General features: G+C 45.1%; 1 protein-coding gene across 1 annotated transcript in view; it reads left to right on the forward strand.

The window, feature by feature from the left end:
* Window positions 1-236: 236 nt before the first annotated feature.
* IGFBPL1 (insulin like growth factor binding protein like 1) overlaps window positions 237-20,121 on the forward strand; it is a 41,562-nt gene continuing 21,677 nt past the window's right edge. The window contains exon 1 of the mRNA XM_081845565.1: window positions 237-773. Within this exon, the coding sequence (XP_081701691.1) occupies window positions 296-773 (478 nt within the window). The 5' untranslated portion in view covers window positions 237-295. The remainder of the gene's footprint in view (window positions 774-20,121) is intronic.

Consider the following 20,121-nt stretch of genomic DNA (forward strand, 5'->3'; position numbering starts at 1 on the left):
CCGCTTGGCTTTTCTTCTCTCTCCAGAACCAGCGCTTGCGCCTGATCCTGAGCCTCGAGGTGCTGGCAGTCGGGCTCCGCTGAGTTCAAAACTGTAGCTAAGGAATCGCACGCAGGACGGTCGCGGTCAGTTCGCGCGCTGAGGCTCCTGAGTGCGGAGGCGTGGTCGTCTAGGGGGCGTCTCTCTCGCCATCCCCACCCACCTCCCCTGACTCTGCTGTCGACGCTGCGCCCCTTTAGACGGCTCCTTCCTGAGCTGCCGTCGCCCGCCTGGTCTGCCTGCCCAGCTCGCCGTGATGCCCGCCGTCTGGAGCTCGACGCCACCGCCGCGGCGGCTGCTGCTGCTGCCGCTCTTGGCGCTCTGGCTGTGCCTGGCGTCGAGGAGCGCGGCGGAGACGGCGGCGTGCGCTCCCTGCCGGCCCGAGCTGTGCGAGACAGCGCGGTGCGCGGCGCCCGAGCTGACGGCGCGGGACGAGTGCGGCTGCTGCGAGCGGTGCCTGAGCGCCGAGGGCGAGCGGTGCGGAGGGGCGCGGGGCGCTCGCTGCGGCCCGGGGCTGGTGTGTGTCAGCCAGCGCCAAGCCGAGCCACCTGCCGCCGAGGAAGAGGAGCTGGAAGAAGGCACCGGGCGCTGCGTCTGCAAGGAGGACGGCGCCGTCTGCGGCTCCGACGGCCGCTCTTACAGCAGCGTGTGCGCCCTGCACCTGCACAGCTGGCGCGCCCTCCACAGCGGCCGGGAGCGCGTCCGGAAGGCGCACGACGGCGAGTGCAAGCTCGGTAAGCCTCTGTGGGGTGTGGGGGCACTGGGGAGCGGTGCTCACCCTCCGAAGGTCGCAATCTATAGCCTGGCCCTCGCCAAATTTCTACGCCTTAGTGTTAGCCCATCGGGAAATGTTTGTATTTCTGAATGTTTGCATGGTTGTTCCTTGGTCCAGATAAATGCCCTTCTTGTCTGTTTGGACAGTTAAAATCGAGACACCCACACCTCTTAGAACCACGGGGGGCAATTTGATTTTTAAGGGGGGCAATTTGGAAGCTTGTTTAGACCAAGTTAATGGGCTTTTAGGCTTCCTCCAGTGAAGAGGAATTCACTTATTGAATAATAAGAATTATATGTGGGGGGGGTGTCAGGATTTTAGAGATGCTTAGGAGAGGCCTGGCCCCCAAAAAGGTTGGAAACCACTGTCTTAGAATTTTAAACATCTTTATTCAGAAATAAGTGCCACCAAGTTAAATGGAGATTCATCCCTCCAAAGTGCGTTTGCAGCCTTAATGGGAGCTGTCTACTTTCCCATCACCAGAGACACTGAAAGGTGGGTGTTGATGCTGGGACATTCAGTTGCAAAGTGATGCACTGCTTTGGGCAGAAGCGCAGGCAAAGCAGCCCACTCTCTGGGGTGCCCCCATTCCAACAGCGCCAGTGCCAAAGAGAGAGCACCTCCACCTGCACTCACTATCTATCTATCTATCTATCTATCATCTATAATTTTCTGTTTTACAATTTAGAATATTCATTTGAACAACCTTAAAATATCAATGACTTCCCTGCTTTTCTTTCCACGGTTCATTTTGCATAGCATAAATCCCTGCCTATTTTATATAAACGAAACCATTCAGTATTCCATTATTACTTCCATCAAAACTTATTTACACTGTTGAATTTATCTTAATGCTGCCCATGTTTTCAAGTGTACACGGTTTCCCCCCATATGTTCAATAAACGTTTTCCAATCTTCTTTAAACGTATGTTCTTCTTGCTCTCTTATTCTATAAGTTAGATCCGCAACCTATGCATATTCCACCAGTTTAAGGTGCCATTCTTCTTTAGTTGGGATCTCAATCGTTTTCCATTTGGGAGCTAACAAAACACAGGCCACAGTAGTGGCATACATAAATAACCGCCTGCACTTTCAGAGGAAGGGCACAGAGGCAGCTCATTGAGTGTCTGAAAACCCCTGGAATCCAGGTGAGGGTAGTCTCTTTATCTCCATTGGCTGCTGAAGACTTACAGACCCAGCTGGAAAGGAGGGGAAATAATGGAGTGACAAGTGTTCAAGTGAAAATAGTATTCTGGTCCGGTCTTGTTGTCAGGTTGACTCGTGCAATCCAATCCATGTTTACTGAGAAGTCCATCCCACTGCATTCAGTCAAACTTACTTCAGACTAGTGTGAATAAGCCCAAGGGAGCGGGTGGCGCTGTGGTCTAAACCACTGAGCCTCTTGGGCTTGCCAATCGGAGGGTCGGTGATTCGAATCCCGACAATGGGATGAGCTCCCATTGTTCTGTCCCAGCTCCTGCCAACCTAGCAGTTCAAAAGCATACTAGTGTGAGTAGATAAATAGGTACCATTGCGATGGGAAGATAAATTGCATTTCTTTGTGCTCTGGTTTCCATCATGGTGTCCCGTTGTGCCAGAAGGGGTTTAGTCATGCTGGTCACATGACCCAGAAAGCTGTCTGTGGACAAATGCCAGCTCCCTCGGCCTGAAAGTGAGATGAGCACCGCAACCCCATAGTCGCCTTTGACTGGGCTTAACCACCCAGGGGTCCTTTACCGTTACCCTTTTTTGCCATTAAGCTGCAGCCCCCTGTCTCTTTTTTGGAGAGGAAATTAATTAAATACCTACAATTCTATAATTCTACATGCAAGGGGTTGTGGGTACTTCAATGCATGGCACTTTTGATGGATTTAGCATGGCTTACAAAAAGGTGTAAAGGATGCGGGTGGCACTGTGGTCTAAACCACAGAGCCTAGGGTTTGCCGATCGAATCCCCGTAATGGGGTGAGCTCTCGTTGTTTGGTACTTTTACCTTTACCTTGCAGAAAGGTATAGAATAGTGGGTACATTTTTTTCTTAAGAATTGAGAGCTGTGAAGAAGAAGCCCATAGAAAAGTTGAAGACCCCATATTGATTGCGAAATATGGAGCTGTGCACGCACCTCATCACGATATCAATTATATGGGTGGGGCTTATTCCCCCCCCCCTATTTTATTCAAGTTGGCACCCCTGCTGTCTACAGCTGGGAATCTAAACCTCGGGGATCCGCCACCCCCCTTTTCCCTGTGGTTCTAATTTTGAGACCTGGCAATGTTTCAGAATTTCTCTCCCCCCTGCAAATCCAAGGCACATGTTGTGCTGCAGCCCATATGGGTCCCCTGCTGATCTTAGACAGCTGACAGGCACTAGCAAAAGGTCCAGCATGTCCAGGTTTCTGTGGTAAGCACAGGAATGTCCTGGGGAGAAGATTCTGCCTTCTGATGGAGTCACTGCATTGTGAGATGCAGCACCCAGCTGGGATTTCTTAGCCCAGCAGGCCAGATAATTGTGTGTCTCCATTCCTGCAGGCCAACATTGGCATGTGTGTGTGTGACAACCCACCTGCCAATCACCTGACGTCAAGGTTTCCCAAGTACCTAACAGCCAGCTAGTTTTAGGCTGGTGGGAACCACAGCACAAGGGGGCTTTGCCTGCAATATGTTCAGGCCTCGGTTGGTTGTCCTGCCAGCTTGTCAAATTCCTTTGTGCAGTGCTTCTCCAACACCCAACAACCAGCTGGCTGAGAAAGGATCATCTGCATAATCAGCGTAATCGGCCATTCAGCCTATCCAGCCTCCACCTGCTGCATACCTGGTGTTGTATATGATTTCAGGTGTGGGTCACTTGGACAAGGTCAGTGGTTCAAATCCCCATGATGGAGTGAGCTCCCATTGCTCTGTCCCAGCTCCTGCCAACCTATCAGTTCAAAGGCACACCAGTGCAAGTAGATAAGTAGGTAGCGCTGCGGCGGGAAGGTAAACGGCATTTTCATGTGCTTCTGGTTTCACGGTGTCCCGTTGCACCAGAAGCGGTTTAGTCATTCTGGCCACATGACCCAGAAATCTTTCTGTGGACAAACGCCGTCTCCCTTGGCCTAAAAGCAAGATGAGTGCCGCAACCCCATAGTCACCTTTGACTGGATTTAACCATCCAGGGGTGCTTTACCTTTTTTATCTGCTCAGGCCTCAGGCTGTGGCTTGACCCGCCAGCTTGTCAGAGTCCTTTGTGCAGTGCTTCCCAAACACCCAACAACCAGCTGGCTGAGAAAGCAGCCTTCTGCAGGGTTCGTCTACATAATCGAGTTCCCTATGGCAAACTCAGCCATTCAGCCTATCCAGCCTCCACCTGCTCCACACCTGGTGTTGTATATGATTTCAGGTGTGGGTCACATGTGCATGGCTTGTGGAACTGCCTCATGGGCCCAATCCCCACCAGATCTCCCCGCCCGAGCTGAATTCTCATTTTACTGGCCTTGAAACTGGCTCTGGTCAAATTGGACTTGCAGGGCTTTTTAAGCATTAGGAGAATATGCCCTTCAACATTTCTCCACTGAAAATAGGGACGTCCTATTCAACAACAATCATAATAATTTTAGTATTTATACCTGTCCTATCTGCCCACTATGGGTAGCTTCCGACTACAAGAGAGGTTTAAAGACTGTCTCATGGCAAATTTTTAAAAATGTAGTATAAACACCAACGATTGGGGAACACCCCAGAGGACAGGATCACACTTCAAAATGACCTTGACAGATTAGAGAACTGGGCCAAAACAAACAAGATGAATTTTAACAGGGAGAAATGTAAAGTATTGCACTTGGGCAAAAAAAATGAGAGGCACAAATACAAGATGGGTGACACCTGGCTTGAGAGCAGTACATGTGAAAAGGATCTAAGAGTCTTGGTTCACCACAAACTTGACATGAGCCAACAGTGTGACGCGGCAGCTAAAAAAGCCAATGCAATTCTGGGCTGCATCAATAGGAGTATAGCATCTAGGTCAAGGGAAGTAATAGTGCCACTGTATTCTGCTCTGGTCAGACCTCACCTGGAGTACTGTGTCCAGTTCTGGGCACCACAGTTCAAGAAGGACACTGACAAACTGGAACGTGTCCAGAGGAGGGCAACCAAAATGGTCAAAGGCCTGGAAACGATGCCTTATGAGGAACGGCTAAGGGAGCTGGGCATGTTTAGCCTGAAGAAGAGGAGGTTAAGGGGTGATATGATAGAGGAAGACAATCTTATTCAGCTACGAGTAATCACCAAAGAGGAAGAAAGAAGAGAGAAGGTATAAAACGCAACAGAACATTGAACATTAAAAACTTCTCTTTACAGGGCTGCTTTCAGATGCCTTCTAAAGATTGTATAGTTACTTATCTCCTTGGGTTGTGGGTTGCATAACTGCATACCCTCCAACATTTCAATTATTATTATTATTATTATTATTATTATTATTATTATTATTATTATTTCTTTATACCCCGGCCACTCTGAGCAGCTCCCAACAGAATATTAAAAACACAATAAAATAGCAGACATTAAAAACTTCCCTAAACACGGCTGACTTCAGGTGACTTACCCAACATTTCTCCAATGAAAATAAGGGCGTCCTGAGGAAAAGTGGGACATTCTGGGATCAAATCAGAAACCAGGATGGCTTCTGTAAATCCGGGAATGTCCCTGGAAAAAGGGACACTAGGAGGGTCTGAGATAATGGTTGGCAAATTCTGCATCTTTAACCTCTCATTGATGGCGCCCTGTTTGCAAGCTTGAAAAGCCACCAAGTTTCCCCCCAATATATAAATGTAACCTGATATCTTTCTTTTGTGGCACCTGTCTGTCTCGAGAGACAATGGAGTGCACCTCCAGGGGTGAAGTCAAACCACTGCGTTAGCAGCACTGACGTGGTCTCTCGGATGCGGAAGCCTGGGCCGTGTGTATGGAGGTCCTGGGTTCATTCTCAGCTTAACCCACCCCACAGGGTTGTTGTCAGGATAAAACCAGGGGGAGCAGGTGAGAGATGCCTCGGAGTTATTTGGAGCAGGATAAAAATGTAACAAACAAAGAGCTGTCTGAATGGAGCTTTTGGTGGTGCTTGCTATTATATCGCCGACTGCCTCTGTAGCTGTCCATTCTGATGATAATGAAAACTCCGCCAAAGAGGGGGCTTTTATGTGTCAGTAAGTACCTCATTATAATTTAACCCAAGGGCACTAATTTATTCATGTATAATCAGTGGGGTAATATTTAACAGTCCCCTTTGGGACGCAGGGTTGTGTGTAACAGCTGCTTCTCTGCCCATTTGTAATCAAGCCCATTCCTTCTAGTTTGTTATATGCTCTGTGTGTGCGTTTTTTGTTTTTTCCTAATGAGCATTGTGGGAATCTGGGGGATTCCATAATTTTTAATTGTTCTCGTTTTGATACCAGCACAACCCAACTTCAAAAGTACATTTCAAAGTCTGCGCCTTTGCCTACTTCACAGGATGCCCTGATTTATTTAATGGAATGCTGTTCAGATTGAAGAGAGGTGTGTGTGTTTTTGTGCCTGTGTGTCTGTGTGTCTCCAGATCTTTTCATTCATGGCTTTGTCGCACTTTCTCGAAACAACCCCTATTCCCTTTGCCGTGCCTCAGGCAGAACTTGGGATCTCACCAGAGATGGGAATCTTTCAAAGGACCTGTGGTTCCTTTGAGCCGCCCCAACCCAGCGCTCACTTTACAATACTCTGAACAGATCAAGTCACAAATGACAGATCTCCTTTTCTCCCCGCCAGTGCTTTTCGCACTCTTTAATCCTCTTGCTGACTCCGCCAGCATAAGATTAGTTCAGAGCTTAGCTCGTTTCCCTGCCTGTGCGGTTACATTTTCATAAATTAGATTTTTTTTTTTCTCCCTCCCCTGCAATATATTTGCATGGGTGTAGCAAAATCGTGCAGCTTGGCTCTGAGCTCTGCAATCTCCTTTCCTTGCCAGTATCTTTTGTTACAGGGGTGGTGACAACCCCACCCATGATCTCTTCCAGGTCTGTTAACAAAGGTGGCAGGACCAGGACGCCTCATTCATGGCATGACCCTGGTTCCTCCCCACCCCTCTTATCCGAATAATTCCCTTTTAAGAAGACTGACATTCCGGCTAGCTCAAGAGTGATTTCCCCTGCCCCTCCCACATGTGTGTTTGGACAAGGAAGTGTGTTGTATACCGTTGTGGAGGAAAATGTAGACTGGCAAGTGTCCATGTGTCATGGAATCATGGAATTGTAGTGTTGGAAGGGACAGTGAAGGTCCGCTAGTCCACCCCCGTGCAATGCGGGAATCTTTTGCCCAACGAGGGCTGGAACCCACAACCCTGAGATTAGGAGTCCTATGCTACAACCAATCCAGAATGCGGCAGCTAGACTGGTGACTGGGAGCGGCCGCCGAGACCATAGAACACCGGTCTTGAAAGACCTACACTGGCTCCCAGTATGTTTCCGAGCACAATTCAAAGTGTTGGTGTTGACATTTAAAGCCCTAAACGGCCTCGGTCCAGTATACCTGAAGGAGCGTCTCCACCGCTATCATTCTGCCCAGACACTGAGGTCCAGCTCCGAGGTCCTTCTGGCGGTTCCCTCCCTGCGAGAAGCCAAGTTACAGGGAACCAGGCAGAGGGCCTTCTCGGTAGTGGCACCCACCCTGCGGAATGCCTTCCCACCAGATGTCAAAGAGAACAACAACTACCAGACTTTTAGAAGACATCTGAAGGCAGCCCTGTTTAGGGAAGCTTTTAATGTTTAATAGGTTTTGTATTTTAATATTCTGTTGGAAGCCGCCCAGAGTGGCTAGGGAAACCCAGCCAGATGGCAGGATTTCTGTGTCGTATGATTTTTTTTTTGGGGGGGGGAGGTCTTGGGCTACAGGGTAGGCAATATAAAAAATCTATATAAGGGCTTGCTCACCATTGTTCAGGGTTCTTCTTCCTCCTGTGTGGGAATGTTCAGGGGTGCAGGAAAGGATATATTGTTAGATTATATCCTAATCCAATTTGTACTAACAAGTTCCCAAAATATCAGCAGAGTTTATGACATTCCCCTTTTAGTTCGCAATGGTAACGTCTGCACAGGTTCGCTAGAACCTCTATAATAATTACTCTGGTAATTTCCCCTTTGTTCCCTCTTAAAATACAAGACACAACACAGTCTTTATAAAAGTATAAAAGAGTTTACTCATGTTCTGTTCACAATATGATCCCAGAAGGCAGAAAGCTTAAAAAAAGGTTACATACACTTAGAATCTATCTTATAGGAACATAGTACTGTCCTCTCTTGGCTGAGAGCCAAGAGGGCATGTTGCTCCTTCAGAAGATGAAGATGAGAGAGAGACAAGAGAGAGAATGGCTGCCTGCCCTGTGCTTTTATCATTACCTGCACAGGTGAGGCCACAGCCACCTCTGGTCACATGCGGAGGAATGCGTCCCCAGGAAGTTTACCTGCTTGCTGGACAGACATCCCTCCCCATGTTCTAACATGTACACTCTAGGAATGTTGTCATTGACTGCTCCTGTGTTTTACATCCCACATCCTGCATGTGGTGAGTGGGGACCCTGTTGCAGCAGTTCCTTGAATAAAGATCAGGCTTACTAGCCGCTTTGCTTCTCAGTATACTCTGGTTGGCCTCTATAATTTTCTCCTGCCGATAGGAGAACCCACTTAAGAACTCTGTACAGGCTCCGGAATACCCCATAAGGGAAAGGGAGCAGTTTTTCTTATAACACACTCATGGAAATTAACTGAAACCTGAGTTAGTCAGGGCCTTTCATTTAAACTTTGAGTAAAAGTTACTTCCGTACAACCGTTGGCTGTGAAACATTTTTGATGGGTTCTTGCAAGGAAGAAAGTAGCAGCTACCCTTTTCTGAATTCGTTTGTTCTCAAGATGTGAATGCATCCACATATTCCACATTTTTCATACTGTATCCCCCCCATCGTGAAATTAGCAACCCTCCCCTCTATTTCTGTTTCGCAGAATTTTATATATTTATCTCTCACGACAAATGGGAGAAGCTTCTCTATTGTTCCTGCTACATACATTAATAGGGTGCGGATTTTCACAGGCCTCACGGCCACAAGACTCTCGGAATACAAAAAACTCTTGCAAGGAAAAATCTTCAGAAATGATCTGACTTAAAAGAGGGAAAGCGCATGCAAATCAGCCGAGAAATGGCAACCCACCCTCCACCCCCACCCCAAAAGGCTTTTATGAACAGTGATGCTGTCTGACAACCATAACATTGCCAGCTACAAGCAGAAAATCCACTTCTAATCTTCAGGAAAATGAAAGGGCGAGACTTCGGGGACCTCACTTTCAAGCAAACTGGTATCCCGTTGCACCAAAAGGCTTTGAGGCTTGCTTGGAACTTCTTGGGGGGGGGGAACCCAGCCCTCCAAAACCATATGGGCCCGATCCAGTCCAAAGTCTAGCACTTTTATAGCATGTAATTCAAATAGGAGAGTAAGGGTTAATGAGGAAGAATAGCGGGAAATGTCTTCCTCTCTCTCTTCCTGCCAACGTACAAGAAGCATCCACAGGAGACTGCCAACATGTGTGTGTTTGGGTTTTTTAGGGGGGTTAACTATTTATTTTCCCCCAGTAGTTTTCCCAGTAGTGATGTATGGAAGTGAGAGCTGGACCATAAAGAAGGCTGATCGCTGAAGAATTGATGCTTTTAATTATGGTGCTGGAGGAGTCCCATGGACTGCAAGAAGATCAAACCTTTCCATTCTGAAGAAATCAGCCCTGAGTGCTCACTGGAAGGACAGATCCTGAAGCTGAGGCTCCAATACTCTGGCCACCTCATGAGAAGAGAAGACTCCCTGGAAAAGACCCTGATGTTGGGAAAGATGGAGGGCACAAGGAGAAGGGGATGACAGAGGACGAGGTGGTTGGATAGTGTTCTCGAAGCTATAAACATGAGTTTGACCAAACTGCGGGAGGCAGTGGAAGACAGGAGTGCCTGGCGTGCTCTGGTCCATGGGGTCACAAAGAGTTGGACACGACTAAATGACTGAACAACAACATACTATTTATTTCCCTGAGCCTTTATTCATTCAATATCTCTTCTCTCTCTTTTTGGTAATAATTTTTATTAGTTTTCAATTACAAAAATCCAATAATAACATCATTATAACAATGGCAAATTATAAAACAATTACTAATACTAATCATTCAGGTGCCAAAGGATATAATTTAGGTCCCGTCCCCCCCGACCCCAAGTGCTAGAATTGATGGTTTGGTGACTTTCTTTATTTCTGCGTTCCAAACTCTTATTAATTTCAATTGCACTCCAGTACAAATAACAATCCCTTATACAACACCTGCAGTATTAACGACTTCCATTCATATTGATACATATTTATAAAGCTACAGGAGAAGCATTCAAACTATATTCCTGTTCTTCCCATGTGTGGCAATGATTCTGTCCATGATTTTTCTTTCTGTCCTTGTAAAATATTATGTCTATCTTTTCCCAGTTGTTGCTGTTCTCCATCATGCCTTGGGTGGAGCTAATATCCCATTGTTGTTTCAGAAGTTCTCCATTGCTCCATCCCGTGATTCACTCAATATCTCTCTCCTTGATTGCTTTTCTTCTTTCCACAACCGAAAATGTTAGTGGTGGAGTGGAACATGGATAAGCAGGGATGAAATACCATATTTTTCGCTCTATAAGACGCACCAGACCACAAGACGCACCTAGTTTTTGGAGGAGGAAAACAAGAAAAAAAATATTCTGAATCTCAGAAGCCAGAACAGCAAGAGGGATCGCTGCGCAGTGAAAGCAGCGATCCCTCTTGCTGTTCTGGCTTCTGGGATAGCTGCGCAGCCTGCATTCGCTCCATAAGATGCACACACATTTCCCCTTACTTTTTAGGAGGGAAAAAATGAGTCTTATAGAGCAAAAAATATGGTACTTCTTCTTTCACAGCAGGAACGGTGATATCATCTCCTGGGGGTGCTCTCTGCCTGCTAAATAAATACGCTTCCCCCAAGAGTTTAGTTCAGTTGAGATTCCTGCATTGCAATGGGTTAAACTAGATCCCGTCAAACTCTATGATTCCAAAAGGCAAACTCACCAGATAAACTAAGCCAATGTTGAGGTCCAAATTTGGCTCTCATTCTATGACAGGGTTGTAGAGAGTGGGCTGGGGGCTCGCTGGATGTTGCAGGACTACAAAGCCCATCACCTCTGGACATTGGCCATGATAGCTGAGGCTGATGGGAGCTGGAGTCTAATAACATCTGGAGGCCCCACAAATTACCTTCCTGTGTTGCAAGCCATCCTCATAAGTGTCTCTTGACAGTCCAAGCATTTGTGAGTGCTCAGGTCCTCTTGATGTTGACATGAGCCAGAGTGGATTTGATTTAAATCAAATCGATTTAAATCAAGATTTAAATCGTTAGTCAGTAAGACTTGGTTTAAATCTTTTTCTTTCTTTTTTTACAGAAAGACTCGTTCTTGCTGGTATAATCTTAATGTTTACAACCAGATGAAGGTTTCATTTTTGGAATAATAAATTTTCAGAGTAGTTTTTACAGTTTTATCAAAAATTGCACAATTATCACACAAAGATCCCAAGACTCGTGGAGTATTCTTTTCACAAGGTTTCACTTTCATTTTTACTGCTTCACACTTAGCTACTTCTGCAGATCTACTCCACTCCAAACAATCTATTCCTTGAACCTCTTGGAACTTAGCCTTTAAGAGGTAAGGGGTTGATTCTGTGGATATAAATTTGCAAAGGAACAATGGGATTAAGGTTTTTTCCTCAACTCTTTATGTTTATGTTATAACATTTTTTCTTGTGAAGGAAAGGCACATTATCTCTGCAGACACAAATTCACACTTTTGAGAACTGCAAAAACAAACATCTGTGATAATATCTTCTCATTAGAAAAACTGCCCCAAATAATCTTACAGAAACCTCTGGAAGAGCATGACATTGTGAATGGACTAATGGAGTTCATTTACCAAAAAAATTAAACATTGCATATAAAGCCTCATGCTACATATTCAAAAACAAATCCTTATTTCCTAATGAATAGCCTTTGGACTATAATGTAACTTAAACAGAAAACTATCTTTAGAAAGATTTTTCCTCCAAAAGCATTTTATTTTTAAAAATCCAATTTAAATTTTAAAAAAATCCAGTTTAAATATTAGAAAATCCGGTTTAAATATTTAAAAATCTGGTTTAAATAAAAAACATCTGTGTTGTTTTTTTATCACTGATTTTTATCCACCCTGACATGAACTGAAATGAATGTGTGATCTCAGCTGCCACAGGTCCTGACAGAATACTGCAAGGAAGCAGCAGAATCATGCCCAGCTCGTTTTGAGCTTCTAGCATTCCTATGAAATGTGCTGCTTTTCCAGATATGACGCTGACATCAAAGCATGCTTCTTCTACCCCTCTCTCTCCATTAGAAATCTGAAATGCAATCTTGCAAAGAGGAGCAACATGGTTCTATATTTATCTCTCATATCGGAGCTCCTGTTATGTTTATATCCGTTGGCAGTAATGCAAGAGACAGTGGCAAATATACTGAAATAGTAAAGTGGAAGGGAAATGCCAAGCGTCTAAGCACAGCTAAATCTGAAAGATGAAATAACCACTCACTTTGGTGTTGCCCATTCAAATAACTGTGCCCTTCTTGACTGAGAGCCAAAGACAGTTTGAGTTCAACCAAATATGTTGTTTGAAGCAGTATCAGGTCACCCCAGGAGGAAGTGTGCTAAAGATAACTTGTCCTTGTCATACGAGTATATGACTGACAATATCCACCAAGCAGGAGTTATGATTTACTACTGAAAACACTCTGCTTAAAATGCAGAGACATCACCTTGCCAACAAAGGTCCGTATAGCTAAAGCTATGGTTTTCCCAGTAGTGATGTATGGAAGTGAGAGCTGGACCATAAAGAAGGCTGATCGCCAAAGAATTGATGCTTTTGAATTATAGTGCTGGAGGAGACTCTTGAGAGTCCGATGGACTGCAAGAAGATCAAACCTCTCCATTCTGAAGGAAATCAGCTCTGAGTGCTCACTGGAAGGACAGATCCTGAAGCTGAGGCTCCAATACTTTGGCCACCTCATGAGAAGAGAAGGCTCCCTGGAAAAGACCCTGATGTTGGGAAAGATGGAGGGCACAAGGAGAAAGAGAAGACAGAGGACGAGATGGTGGGACAGTGTTCTCGAAGCTACCAGCATGAGTTTGACCAAACTGCGGGAGGCAGTGGAAGACAGGAGTGCCTGGCGTGCTCTGGTCCATGGGGTCACAAAGAGTTGGACACGACTAAACAACAACAACAGCTGAAAACACTGAACTAAACAAAATAGGTAATATATCTTCTTCCTCCTCTACAAACCGAGTGGAGCAGTTAATGTAAGGCAAAACTTGGAATGTGATAACATCGCACAATGTGCTCCCAAGAGAAGGAGATATTCTTAATTTGTTCATTCTTTTCATTTCATTTATGAATTGACTTCCCATGATAAACCTCAAAGTGATTAGCAATGAAAGCATAATAAAAACATCAATATGGAGATACTCTCTTTGACAGCGAGTCCCCATCTAGTTCCATGAGCCAATGTAAAGACGCTCTCGCTCAATCTTTGGTTACGGCGCCTGCCCTTCCTGAAAATCAATAATAATTAAAGAAAAATCAGAAGGAACATTAGCTAAAACCCAACTATTACCTAGTTGGACCAACAATCTGACTCAGGAAAAAGCAGCCCCCTATCTCCCTGTGACGCTGTGTCAAAGTAAGTGTTGCCCAAACTTAAAAATGGAACTTAAGAATGGAAAGTGTAATGCTGGTGGTCAACAAAAGAGGTTTAAAGACTCTCTCAAGGTAAATCTTTAAAAATGTAGTATAAACACTGACAACTGGGAAACACTGGCCTGTGAGCGCTCCAATTGGAGAACAGCCTTTACCAAAGGTGTCATGGGCTTTGAAGACACTCGAACTCAGGACGAAAGGGAGAAACGTGCTAAGAGGAAGGCATACTTGGCAAACCCTCACCATGATCAATTCCCGCCTGGAAACCTGTGTGGAAGGACGTGTGGATCCAGAACTGGCCTCTACAGTCACTTACGGACTCCCTGTTAAGACTGTGTTCGCGAAAGACAATCACGATGACGTTGCCCCACATTTCCAGGGCATTTGCCCTCCCTTTTCCGTATTGCAAAAAATCAGATCTTTGGGAGAAGTTGGTTTGCTGTGCAAGACCACCCATCAACTGTAACAGCACAACCTGAATTTGCTGGCATGAGACTGAATCCAAGCTGAAAAGAGCTACAGTCTTGAAGCACCCCAAAAGAAAGAAAAATGAGGGAGAGGAGGTGGCAGAGAAGAGGGAGAGAGAAAAGGAGGAGGTCCTTGACAAGTGAGATCACATTCCAGTGTAAGATAATATTTTCCGTTTAATAAAACCCATCTGGTGAGGCCAAAAATATAAGTGATGCTAAATGTGTGAATCACTATATAGAGAGAGATATCTCTATTAATAGCCAGCCCAGTCTCAAAGTGGGAAAAGCGTATGTAGCCATCCGCACTTGAGAGGGAGATACCAACAGACTTAAGGGAACTGCAAGGTTTGCAGCAGTGTATTAAAAGAAAATAAAGAGAGGTTGACCCCTAAAACAGCCCAGCGAGGACTGGACATGCTCCCTTGTTGCAGGATGCTGTTGAGAGGCAACAACTGAAAACTGCAGCGGAAGAGAAACAGAATGAGTATTCTGGAAAGGGGAGTGGCTGGCTGGCGCTCCAACGCACTGACATTCCACACTGAAGGACTTTGTTGCAAGATCCACTTGTTTTGAGGAACCTCAGGCCCTGAGGGACCAAGTGTGATCCTCCAAGACTCTCTATCTGGCCCTAGAGACTCTTCTCAGGGCCCAGCCTCTTCTGAATCACAGCCTTGCGTTACACCCTCCTTTAGTAGTTTTGCCTGGCTAAGGGACTTCACTCTGGATTTGTGAAGGGTTTACTCCTTAGCCTTTCACCAAAGGTGTCGTGGGTTTTGAAGAGGCTCGAACTCAGGACGAAAGGGATAAACACACTAAGAGGAAGGCACGCTTGGCAAACCCTCACCATGATCAACTCCTGCCCGGAAACCTATGTTGGAAGGAAGTGTGGATCCAGAAATGGCCTCCACCGTCACTTACGGACTCACTGTGAAGACCGTGTTTATGGAAGACAATCTTACTCGGCTACGAGTGATCGCCAAAGAAGAAGAAGAAGATTCCTTAGCCTTTCCTTCTCCCAAAGAAATCCCAGAAGGCAATGGAAGTTTAGGATCAGTTTCCCTTCTCCTAGGTAGGCTACCGTCCCAGGTTGACAAGCCCCATCTGCCCTTCATTTCCCTCAACATCAGTGCAGAAATTACCTTCTTGACTGTTGGACCCAATATTGGCTGTCTGCTAAAACCCAATAAACTGTGACTATTGGTCTTACCCACTCAATCTGCTGGAGCCTGTCTTCGCATGCAGGGAAGAAGAGAAGAAGGGTTTGGATTTGATATCCCGCTTTATCACTACCCAAAGGAGTCTCACTTCCAGCTCTCACTTCCATATGTATGGAAGTGAGAGCTGGACCATAAAGAAGGCTGATTGCCAAAGAATTGATGCTTTTGAATTATGGTGCTGGAGGAGACTCTTGAGAGTCCCATGGACTGCAAGAAGATCAAACCTATCCGTTCTTAAGGAAATCAGCCCTGAGTGCTCACTGAAAGGACAGATCCTGAAGCTGAGGCTCCAATACTTTGGCCACCTCATGAGAAGAGAAGACTTCCTGGAAAAGACCCTGATGTTGGGAAAGATGGAGGGCAGAAGGAGAAGGGGACGACAGAGGACAAGATGGTTGGACAGTGTTCTCGAAGCTACCAGCATGAGTTTGACCAAACTGCGGGAGGCAGTGGAAGACAGGAGTGCCTGGCGTGCTCTGGTCCATGGGGTCATGAAGAGTTGAACACGACTAAAAGACTAAACAACAACAACAACAAAGGAGTCTCAAAGCGGCTAACATTCTCCTTTCCCTTCCTCCCCCACAACAATCACTCTGTGAGGTGAGTGGGGCTGAGAGACTTCAAAGAATTGTGACTAGCCCAAGGCCACCCAGCAGCTGCATGTGGAGGAGCGGGGAAGCGAACCCAGTTCACCAGATTACGAGTCTACCACTCTTAACCACTACACCACACTGGCTCTCCCAAGTCCTTAACTCCCCAAGGGTTTGACACCCATTGGCATCCTTCACCTGGTTTAGCCAGACAGTCAAATCCGTTCCCAGGGTGTGACTGCTGACATCTTCCAGGAATTTGAGTACAATGTGGAGACCAAATGTGGACAAGCTACCCCAGAAGGAACATGACTTGTCCCCCGCCAGAAGTACTACCCCTCCCCTAACACTCATTACCGTGTTTGTATTTAAGTACATCATAATTGTCATGGCCTCTGGCTAGCACAATAAGCTTAATGAATGAATGAACTGAGAATGAATCTAGCTCAGTCTCCTAGCAATGGCTCTTTGGGTTTTCAGAAAAGTTCTCAGTCTCTCCTAGCCATAACTGGAGATGCTAAAACCTGGGACGTTCTGCATGCAAAACAGATGCTCATTTAACCTCCCCAGTGTGGTGTAGTGGTTAAGAGCGGTAGACTCGTAATCTGGGGAACCGGGTTCGCGTCTCCGTTCCTCCACATGCAGCTGCTGGGTGACCTTGGGCCAGTCACACTTCTTTGAAGTCTCTCAGCCCCACTCACCTCACAGAGTGTTTGTTGTGGGGGAGGAAGGGAAAGGAGAATGTTAGCCGCTTTGAGACTCCTTAAAGGGAGTGAAAGGCGGGATATCAAATCCAAACTCTTCTTCTTCTTCCCATGAAGAAAACAGAAAGAATGATCATTAAGATAGACCAGGCATAGGCAAACTCTGGCCCTCCAGAAGTTTGAGACTACAATTCCCATCATCCCTGACCACTGGTCTTGTTAGCTAGGGATGATGGGAATTGTAGTCCCAAACATCTGGAGGGCTGGAGTTTGCCTATGCCTGAAATAGACAATGCTTGTCTCCCTAAAAACAAATCAGAACAGATGCTCAATAAACAGGCTTTCTGCAAGCATCTCTTGGTCTCTTCCCCTCGCCATCCCTCAAGATTTCCACGCTGGAAATTCTCCTTAATAGTTGCTTTGTTATGAAACTGCCACTTGGGACAGTGACATTTAGTTAGCTTAATCTATATTTTATCCAATTTCTTAGCCCAACTGACTTTCAAGACATCTTACAACAGATCTATAAATGTGCAAATCTTCCATCCAGGTACACTATTGATTCTTGTTTCTAAAAGTGGGGTGGAGAGCAAAGGACATCACCAATAATGCAAATAAATTTTTTGTGAAACTGACCATCAAATATCTTGGTCTCTAAGCTAAAGCGGGTGGCACTGTGGTCTAAACCACTGAGCCTCTTGGGCTTGCCGATCACATGGTTGGTGGTTCGAATCCCCACAATGGGGTGAGCTCCCATTGCTCTGTCCCAGCTCCTGCCAACCTATCAGTTTGAAAGCATACCAGTGCAAGTAGATAAATAGGTATCATTGCAGCGGGAAGGTAAATGGTGTTCCGTGCGCTCTGGTTCCATCACTGTGTTCCGTTGCACCAGAAACAGTTTAGTCCTGCTGGCCACATGACCCGGAAAGCTGTCTGTGGACAAACGCCTGCTCCCTCGGCCTGAAAGTGAGATGAGCACCACAACCCCATAGTCGCCTTTGACTGGACTTAACTATCCAGGGGTTCTTTACCTTTTTACCTTTTTTTACATTCAAATCAATGAACTTTTAGGTTATTTCATCACGAGCCATTAATGTTGCTATTCTTAATCTGCAACTGTGGATGATGAATAAGTAACATCAAACAGCAAAAGATGACCCGAAATGTTTTAAAACGTGGATTTTCTTTGAAAACTTTCAGTAAGTTGAATAAAATAGCAAAGGACAATATATATTGGCCTCTGGCTCCAATTCCGCTCTTCCCCCCCACAAAAAAATCCATTGTATCCTTTAAAAAAAAAAAAAATTGTTCAGAAGGCTATTGTCGCAATTCCAAAAGTCCCCTGGAAGGTAGACATCAGATACAGAAGAAAATAATTGCAATGTATTGTATCAGATTGAATTTACATTTCATGCTCTTCAGTTTGGCAACCTCAGAGGTTCAGCAGACTAAGTGAAATAAAGAAAACCTTTTTGAATGCAAACCATTAAAAGCTTGATGCTGCAACAGTAACCTCTGTAAATAATGAAGACTTTCCAGCTCGTGTTTGTCACAGCAAAAGTGTAGCATGAATTAAAAGATGGGGAGTCATTAAACAAGTGAATCTTGTTTGGTGGCATGTTACCAAGCAACTATGAAGTGGCTGAGACAACCATTCTGCAAGAGACAAAAGGAGGGAGAAGGCTTCATGCCTGAGAACCGCTGAAACATTTCAGTTTCAGAGTCTTGCCACGAGGTACGACCTCGCCACCAATTAGCATAGCCTATTAGCATTCTCTTGCTGAATTTCAGCTTGCTGAAATCAGGTATGAGGCTTATAAGACAGGGCGTAGACACTTAGCACAGGGGCTCGAGTCAATTCCTAGAAAACAAAGGGAAGAAAATATCTGAAGGGGCTGTATTTTTTCAAAATGATTAGATGGGTTTTGCAAGCAGTTCTTATTCCCTTAGCAAGGCCAATCACAGCAACTGACTACCTGAAAGATCATTATCTCCCTTTATGAAATTGCCGAGGCGCTAAGATCCTGAGGTGAACTCCTTCTTTGGTTCCATCAACATTCAAGGTGCTGTAAGGCTGGGTGATATCTGGTTTTTGACATTGTGATATATCAAAATATCACAATATATCACGATGTCTGAAATAAGGATGGAGCTATGTAGTGAAATTGGCTGGCTTCACGTTTTTTCTTTCTTTTTTATAATTTTTAATAAATTTTCTGTTTTACAATTTAAAGTACTCATTTTTACATCCTTAGGATATCTATGACTTCCCTTCTTCTCTTTCCATGGTTCATTTTGCATATCATAAATCCCTGCATATTTTACAAAAACTATACCATTCAGTATTCCATTATTCTATCCATCAAAACTTATTTACACTGTTGAATTTATCTTAATGATGCCGGCGTTTTCAGCTGCACACAATTATTTCTCATATATTCAATAAACATTTTCCAATCTTCTCTAAACGTATGTTCTTCTTGTTCTCTTATTCTATATCTTAAGTCTGCAAGCTGCACATATTCTGTCAACTTAAGTTGTCATTCTTCTTTAGTTGGGACCTCGCTCCTTTTCCATTTTGGGACTAACAAAACACAGGCCGCAGTAGTGGCATTCATAAATAACCTTTTTTTGACACCTAGGAATTTCAGTCTGAATTATCCCCAAAAGAAAGGACTCTGGTGTTGTGGGGGAATACTTGTTAACATTTTTTTAATTCATTATGCATCATTTCCCAATATGGCTTTACGTTTCCCACCGCATTGTGGTTTTTGCATATCACACACACAAATACCATGGTTCGCAATGTATTGCCAGGTCAAAAATTATGAAAACGATACCACAATATGGACTTCAAACCGGTTTTGGCCGATATATTGATATATTGCCAAGCCCTAAGGAATGGTTGGACTCAACCCTCAGGTTCCCTTCCAACTCTACAACTCTGTGATTCTATGAAATGTAGAAAAATGCAAATATTTTCCCACTGTAAGCCTGAGGCAAGGGTACCACTATCTCGTTTGTCTTATCATTTGCACAGCACACGTCAAGGAATAGTGACACAAATAATATTTATCATCATTAAAGGTGTAGGAAGAGAGGCAGGAGGGAAGGCTGCTCAGAAAATCAAGAGGGTGGGGAAACGTCAATTGAGATTGTGGGGGACCCCTGGCCCCTTCTTATTCTTTGAGTGGCAGCTTTGATCCCAGCCTTGCTAATGATCACCTCTCACTTTCCACGTTCACGGAAGGACAATTACCGCAGTGACACAAGGCTGAGGCCAGAGCCCCAGAATTTCAGCACCAAGACTGGGAAAAGCTTGCCGGGGATGTTACACCCGTTGCCTGAATCTTAGCAGCAAGGCTGAAGAAATGAGCATCTGGCCATTCTGCGTGGCAAGACCCTCAAGCCCAACCCCCCATTAGCATAAAGAAATTCACACCGAGAAATTTTTGTTTAAGGTTATTGGGCAATTTTTTTGGCCACAACTTTATTGATTACAGGAAATGAGAGTGG

This window comes from Podarcis erhardii (genome assembly GCF_964252035.2).
Source record: "Podarcis erhardii genome assembly, chromosome: 17".
In the NCBI taxonomy this organism is placed as follows: Eukaryota; Metazoa; Chordata; class Lepidosauria; order Squamata; family Lacertidae; genus Podarcis; species Podarcis erhardii.